General features: G+C 44.1%; 1 protein-coding gene across 1 annotated transcript; it reads left to right on the forward strand.

Annotated features, from left to right (window-relative positions):
• The first annotated feature begins 1,812 nt into the window (after positions 1–1,812).
• On the forward strand, positions 1,813–2,784 carry LOC136994174 (olfactory receptor 6M1-like). Its single transcript, XM_067310424.1, has one exon. The coding sequence runs from the start codon at positions 1,813–1,815 to the stop codon at positions 2,782–2,784; it is 972 nt and encodes a 323-aa protein (XP_067166525.1).
• The last annotated feature ends 5,637 nt before the right edge of the window (positions 2,785–8,421 follow it).

The following is an 8,421-nucleotide window of genomic DNA, read 5'->3' on the forward strand; positions in this document are numbered from 1 at the left end:
AGAGGTCGTGAGTGAACCAGTTCCTCGTGTTTCCCAAGTTCTCCTGCCTCAAAGGCCTCTGGCTTGTTCCTGTCTAGAGTCCAACAGTAAGGATAGAATTGTGATTCAAGTGCAAGTATGAATGCCTGAGTTATCACTAAATAGTTCCTGAATTTGTGAGGTCTTTAGAAAACATGGAGAAGCTGGGGAGGTTTTGACCCTAAAAGGCAAGGAACCCCTGACACTACAAAATCATGTCATACTCCTGTTCCAATTTCCTTTGTTCTAATGTCAGCTATTTTCCTCCTTCTCAGCCTTTTGCTGTTGGGCAGAAGCATCTTCTAACATGTGATAATTTATCCATCAGCAAATTTATCCTTGTCTGTTTTACTTCTCTACCGTCTTCTCCACAACTGGTTGTCACCAGTCTATAATGAATTCAGGTGGATTCTGCTACTAATTCTTCCAGTGCACCAAAACATGTTGCATTTTACTTCCAGTTGCCTAACTACTAGAGCACACCCAATACTGTTGAATTTGTGGTGACTTGAATATTTCTGCTTACAAAACTTTGCAAACTTTACTCTCCTTCCCCAAGAGAAATGCCAGTGGTTATCCTCTCAGGACCATATACAACATGCTCATCATTTTGCCTGCAAATACATTCAGCAAGCCATAGAAATGCCTGGCTGTCCCATGCACAGCTAAACTTCCTTGTTCTGCATTGAACAAGGAGACTGACAGGCAAACCTCTTGCTTGACTCTGTGGTTATTGAACTGCTTGAATTTGCTACCTTTTTGAGCTGGTTCATCAGTGTCATTTGCACTTTTTGCCACATATTTGTGATGTCTGTGAATGGGGAAATAGGTAAAGACTGAAATTGCCATCAGCAGAGTGATGAAGAGATTAGATGGCTTGCTTTCAGAGGTTTCCTGGTGTCCCTGTCTTTGAAGATGTCCCTCAAATGTCCACATGGTAGTGGTACAGAGAAAAGGAAAGATACTCAGTGCAAGTTAAAGGGATTACAGTGACCCACAAGCAATGACTTCCACCGATGAATTCTTTTATCAGGCGTTCCTAAGATGTGGAGGTGGGCTCTCTCACTAGGACACCATTCTCATTTGTGAAAGTAAAATGAAGCCAGCACAGAGATGTTGGAGACAGTGTCTGGAAAAATCCAGTAACTGAAAAGTATTTCTGACAGTCACCATGAAGGGACACTGCTGTTTTCTGGTACTTCTCTCTGGGAAGCAGATGTTCCTGAACGTAACTTGCTTCTCCATAAGCCTGGATTTGTCCCTTATTTTTGGATCAAAAATGGATGCAAATCTATTTGTGTTTTGGCAATGCTTTTTAAATTTATTAGCTACCCCTCATTCATGCTAGATCTGAGTTAACCGTATGAGGTTCTGATCCTGACTAGACCCTGGGATATAGGTTAGGGTGGCATTCTGTTCACCCAGCTTTGCCTGTTTAAAAGTTAGAAGGGTTCATCTGACTGATCTTAGTCACCTATTTTAAAATAACCTGAATTGTTGTCAGGAAGTTCCAGTTTCCCTCCACTGAGGGTAAAGTCTAGGGTGGCATCTAACTTGGGGCATCTAAGTTAAGGCAAGTGATTCCCAGGCTCTTCTTTTTTGTCTCCCTGTGTTCCTATCTTCAGCATCCTCTTCAGTCTTCTCCACTTACATCTTATTGTTCTGCCCTCTTATTATCACAATTTATTTACTTCAGAACAATGTTACCCACTGCAATTCGGAGTTGACTTTTCAGCACCTCCTAAAAATGCACCAGCTCTCTTATTTTCTTCTCCTTCCTTGAAAATTAGGAGCATGACAGATACATACTTTGGAAACAGGACTTGTGTGACAGAATTCATCCTCATTGGCTTCCTGAACCCTTTTGGAGTACAAGTCACCTTGTTCATGTTCTTCATTGTCTTTCTGGTGACAACGTTTGGAAATTCTGTTATCATCATGTTAACCTGCTCTGATTACCATTTACAATCACCCGTGTACTTTTTCCTCTGCAACCTTTCCATCATTGAAATTCTCCTCACCGTGACTGTGGTGCCCAAAATGATGGAAAAATTCCTCTCAGAGAGGAAAACAATTTCGTTTTACAGTTGCCTGGCTCAGAGCTACTTTTATTTCCTTCTGGGCACCACAGAGTATGTCCTGCTCGCTGTCATGTCCTACAACCGTTATGTAGCCATATGCTCCCCACTGCACTATAGCAACATCATGAGAAAGAAGGTCTGTATGTGGCTGGCAGTGGCATCCTGGCTGTGTGGATTTTTCTCCATTTTGGTCCCCACATTGATGAAGCTTCAGCTGCCATTCTGTGGTCCCAACACCATCAACCATTTCTTCTGTGATAGTGCCCCTCTGATGCACCTGGCTTGTGCTGACATCCCGCTGGTGGAGTTTATTGATTTCATCATTTCACTGTCCATTCTGCTAGGTTCCCTGCTGCTGACTGTCTTCTCCCACTTCTATATCATCTGTGCTGTTATCTGCACCCCTTCTGTCACAGGCAAGCAGAAGGCTTTTTCCACCTCTGCTTCTCATTTTACTGTGCTCACCATCAGCTATGGCACCTCAGTCTTTATTTATGTCCATCCCTCTCAAACCAGCTCCATGAACTTAAACAAAGTAGCATCTCTGCTCACCACTGCATTCACTCCTATGCCGAATCCTTTCATTTTCAGCCTTAGGAACCAGAAGGTCAAGGAGGCATTAACAGACTTAGTCAGCAAGTGTGTAGGAGTTCATGGACTTGGCCTGAATTCACAGAGCATTTGAACTTGATTCCGCTGGAAGACTCACAGGTATGTGCTCAGAACACATTGTTTTCTTGTAATGAAACAGAGCTGACAATATCCATAAACTCATCATCTCTGATACTGCCCAGTCTGCTGACCTCCTCCCACAGTTCCTTAGCTTGGCAACACAGCTCCTCAATGAGCACACATCTCCTGCAGGCTAGAAAACCATCTCTCACTGCCCAAGCCTCAGCAAGAGGCCCCAGGCACTCCCTGCAGCCCAAGACCTGCTGAGCTGCATCCTCCTTGTGGAGCTCCATCTACATCAAAGCCTCTGACGTTACAGTGTCAGTTGCTCCAAAGGCTACGGGGCACTGTGCCCTGTGGCACATCACTATCATAGCGGAGGATGTATATCCTGTTCTGGGCAAAGGTGATGGTCCCCTTCTCTGTGCCCTGCTGCATGAACTGCTGCGCAAACTGCTGTGTCTGTTGACTGCTTCTGTTAGGTGCACTAACAGAACACCAACAGTATCCTGGGCTGCTTTAGGAAGAGCATCACCAGCAAGTCTAGGGAGGTGATCCTTCCCCTCTACTCAGCACTGATGAGACCACATCTGGAGTACTGTGTCCAGTTCTGGGCTCCCCACTGCAAGAGAGACATGGGCATATTGGAGCAAGTCCCGAGAATGGCCACAAAGATGGTTAAGGTTCTGGAGCATCTGACATACAAGGAGAGGCTGGGAGAGCTGGGACTCTTTAGCCTGGAGAAGAGAAGGCTCAGAGGCAATCATATCCATGTTTATAAGTATCTGTAAAGAATAAAGAAGGTGAAAAGAAGACAGAGCCAGACTCTTCTCAGTGGTGCCCAGTGACAGGACAAGAGGCAATGAGCACAAACTGAAGCACAGGAAGTTCCACTTGAACACAAGAAAGCACTTCTTTACTATGTGGGTGGTTGAACATTGGAACAGGATTCCCAGAGAGGCTGTGAAATCTCCATCTTTGGAGATATTCAAAATCCAACTGGACAATGTTCTGAGCAACCTGCTCTAGCTGACATTGCTTTGAGTAGGGGGGGATTGGACCAAATGATCTCCAGAGGTCCTTTCCAACCTCAACTATTTTATGATTCTGTGACACTTGAAAAGCCTCCAGAAAGCCTGTGAACAGAGGCTTAGTTCAAAAGTAACAAACCTAAAATGTAGGTGTCCACTTATCATTAAAGGGCGTGATTCATTTGCCCACAGATGTCTGTTGCCGTTGGAGGTGCCTTGTGATACCTGAGATATCATATGGAGCTGACAGAGATGATGCTGAGCCTTGGGAGACCCACGCTGTTCTGGAGTACCTAGCTGAAGACCAGGGGAATATTTAGGGAATCTCCAACAACAATAGACACCTGTGTTTAGAAAACAGAAACCCACCTAAGTCCATCCAGGACTGTCATCAGAGCTTAGGTGCCTACCTCCCAGGTTGACACCCATATGGTAAATGCCCAAAGGCAGATAATGTAAATCCTGCCCTTCAAAATTTGCTCAAACTGCCCGACCAGTGTTGAGCGGGGTTATACAGAGAGGAGATAATCATTCCATATGATGCTGCAACCAGGTAATAACATTTAGCTGAGGGTTGTTATTAATTAGGGACAGCACTGATGTTGCGGATGAGTGAGGAGTGATGCACTTCACTCGTAAGAGAGAAGCAGCAATATATTTTATATTATTATATTTATTTATATTCTGTGTGCATTGCACACGGAAATGCTTTATGCTGTTTGAGATTCCCTGGCTTGTTCAAGATGTCTTCATGAGGCTGGCAGATTGCGTGCAGGTTCCACAGAGTCCCATGCTCTTTTGGGTGCAATACCCTGCAGTATAGAGATGGTACAAGGCACCTACATTAGGCTGAATCCTATCCAAAATGTCCAGCTATTCTCTGGATCAAGCTAGCACCATTGCATAGCAGTCTTATCTACCTTGTAGAGAAAAACCTCTGGCCTGCTGTCCTATCTTCCACCTCATAGGCTCAGAGTGTGCTTCATAGGCTACTGTGTATGTCTTTGGGATGATCAGGGTTAAGGTAACGACACTTTAAAATTACTCACCATAAGCAGAGAGAAAGAACGGAACTTTTTAGGCTCTAACTGTGGTCCTTCTAGTCAAAAGAAGAAGTAAGAAAAAATTGAATGCATTCTTGTCTTCACGCCATCTCTCTCTCTCTTGGAATATCCCACTATTCATTGCTATTTAGAAAACATGACAAAAGTTTCATACATACGTATGAACAAGTTTGAGGACTGAGGAAAATGTTTTTCAGGCTGATTCCAGTCATGATATATTTGACTTCTTTGTTCCAACTTATGCAATAGGTGTAATTGCACAGTTTGGGCTAGTGGTCTAGGAGTGCATATGCTTGCATTCATGAATGTATGCACATAGAAAGCTACTTAACTGATAATCATCTTAGCTGGAAAGCTGTTATCATGAAGCAGAGTGAAAGCATTCTGGAGACTGCTGAATTATGAAGAAAACCATAACTCTATGACGAGCAAAGACATTTATCTCCATTGCATCCCTGCTGGAAACAGGATGATTTACTTTTGAAATTAATGGATCCAGATGGTTTGTCAACAGCTGTTCACATACCTGATACCCTGATGTCATCTAGTGAATGTTTTCACTTCACTTGAAATCCCCTTTCACCAGATTTGAAAAAATTCACTTCACTTAAAGTAGAAATCACTGCAGCTGAACAGGTTATCCAGGGCTCCTATACTGTCAGCGAGAAGAAAAAGGTGTTTCTAGGGTGACCAACTCAGCTTAAGACATTTATCTTTTTGATGAGTAGAATTTGATGAGTTGAAACCTAATGAAGTCACTAAGTTGTTACATAAACCCAACCCAATCTACCTGTGTGTAACAACCAGTGTCACTTAACACCAGTTCATCCTGAGAATTCTTTTCACTTGGTACGAAAAATAAACATGAATTCTTGTTCCCACTTTCTTTCTTCCAGCAATGAAGAGTTGATTTTCCCCTGTGGGAAAATAGTTGGAACTAGTAAAAATTAGGTTTTCCTCATTTCATTTTTATATGTTTATCTGTTAACTTGGAGATTGAAAGGTTTTTTTTTCACTGTTTGGTTTGGTATGTTTTTTTTTCAAAAAAAAAAATTTCACTACAATGATATTTTTAAAGAGTTTTCTTTTTTTTTTTTAACGGAACTTTCCAAAATTCCCCGTTTCTGTTTGCCAAGAGAAACAAGGAGAACACTGAGCTTTCAGAACCATCCCGAATCCCTTCTACTCATTTAGCAAAGGGAGGAAACCATTTCCTTGCGACCTGCCAGGTAGATCCAGCTGTGCGGAGGCAGGCTGAGCACACGTTTGGAGATAAAAAGAAGAACTGAATCCTCCATCATTACAATTCTCCCCGGTTTAAATGAGCCAAACCATGAATTCTCATCAGGCCATTTCTGTTGAAAATTCCCCATAGCAGGCAGATGGAGATAAAGCTTTACACAGTCAGAAACATTGAAAAGGAGCCTTGAATGAGCATCTCTAGATGACCATATGTGACAACTCCATTGCTGGTAGGCATTTAGATTCATTCATGATAAAGGAAGGTCTCATTTAGCTGTAAGTGGTTTCTACATTCCTCTGAACAAATGTCTACTTTCGATGTGGGACTTGCACCCCAGTCTCCACTGACCGCACTGACTAGTTCTCCACTGATCACTGCGGTGGGAGCGCAGACACCTTAGGTGGGGTTGAGACTAGCATAGATTTAGGTGCACCTCTCCACAAGTCTGCAATGTGAACACCAGTTTCAGTTGCCTACCAACTGATATTTAGCACCATCTGACGTGTTTTATGGATCCTGCCTGGCCAACAGCTGCTGCTCCAGAATGGCATAGGTCTCCTGCAAGTCCTCTCTCATATCTGCCTGACATTTGCTGACATCTCAGATATGCTACAAAAATGTCAGCAGATGCTGTGACCTCAAGGTGGGCAAGAGAGGGTCAGATACCGGCGGAGAGACACTCAAGGTTCATAAGAGGTTAAACAGCATAGATTTAATAAAGGACTTACTTACACTACAGACTGCACAGGGAGCCCCAGGAACCGCAAGGAGGGATCGCCAATGGGAGGCTGCTGGAGGTACGGGTTGGATGCAAAGGCTGGATGCACGGATTGGACACACGGGTGGGACTCGACTCATTGTTCGTAAGGGCCCCTTAAATCTACTAGAACTATTTCCTTATCTCAGCTGTGCTAACCTTGAGAAACTGCTGTATGGGAAGCAGCTAGACATTGTTGACAAAACAGAATATGCGTGCCTGGTTCCGATGGGAATTTGGTCAGTGTGTAGTTTCACACGCTGGGGCTGCTACCACATACTCTGCCAGTCACTGACTCCTTGCCAGATTTTCCACAGGTGTTCTCACTACACTCCACCCCTTGACTGACAGAGATGTGGTATTGGTGCCACCAGTGTGTGGACAAGGTTCAGGCATGCCTTTCTGGTATTAGCCTAACTAAATCATAGCGAATATACATATATATATATATATATATATATATAGTAAATTACAACCTGTACACACACAAAACTGATCAGCCCAGAAGACCAGGAGCATAATGCATTTTCCCCATAGTCCTAAATTTGACAGCCATGATGACAGTCACTGCCAGGGGTTGTCCCACATTGATTCTTCGGACTTTGCATCATGTAGTACTTGAAGTAGGCTCTTTATCTTGTGGATGTTGGGTTCGATGCGTTCACCACAGTTCTGCTGGTGTCCCAACTGCCATCAGTGTACAGGGTTGGGGGGGGGGGGTCAGGCAGGGTCCTGATCTCTCCCTGCCAAAGGGCTCACTCCTTGGGCATCTCTGCTGCAACCTGCACACTGCGCACTGCCCCAGGCACCAAAACAAGACACCCAGGGACTGACATCCAGGAGGAGACCGCAGAGAACAGTTTTGACGTGGTGAGACTTTTTTCTCTAACATAGTTAACAAGGAAATGGTCTTGTCATAATGGAGCGCTCAGAGGTACTCTTGCGAGCGGCAATGCCACAGTCATTACCTTTCAAAATGGGCAAATAAGGGAAAACTTCCCAAGACAAAATATTTCTTCAGAAAATGATTGGCCTCTTACAACCACTTCTCCCAGATGCGCATACTACAATGAGTGAGGTTTCAAGGCCTCAGAGCTTATTGTTATGCTGAAAATGAAGCAAATCACAACATTGCTTTTGGACCCTGAAAATACTCGCCTGATGTTCAAGCACTTTCCTGTAAGTCGGCAAGAAATATTTGTGGGGTCATAGTTGAGGATCAGCTTGCAAAGTTGAAGCTGTTTTGTGCAAATAACTCTGCAAGGCTGCCCAGAGTTATGGTCCTCACCTTTGCACATGCTCCTCTCTTCTCTAAGGGAGTTGTTTCTAACCTGGCAGGTCAGCTGTCCATCTCAGCTGAGCACATTTTGCAATGTGTCACTAGGTTGGCTGAGGCCTGCAGTTTGTGAAACTCTTGCCAGGATCTCCTGCCAGGATGACCTAACTAAACCCCCAGGTTCAGCTGCTCAGAGACAAGTAGCACCACCAGCACCCAAGCCATGGGCCTGCTGCTGGTCTATCAGCTGCTAAGGCAGGCGTGACCTTGCATGCACAT

Source organism: Apteryx mantelli, chromosome 25, assembly GCF_036417845.1.
Source record: "Apteryx mantelli isolate bAptMan1 chromosome 25, bAptMan1.hap1, whole genome shotgun sequence".
Taxonomy (NCBI): Eukaryota; Metazoa; Chordata; class Aves; order Apterygiformes; family Apterygidae; genus Apteryx; species Apteryx mantelli.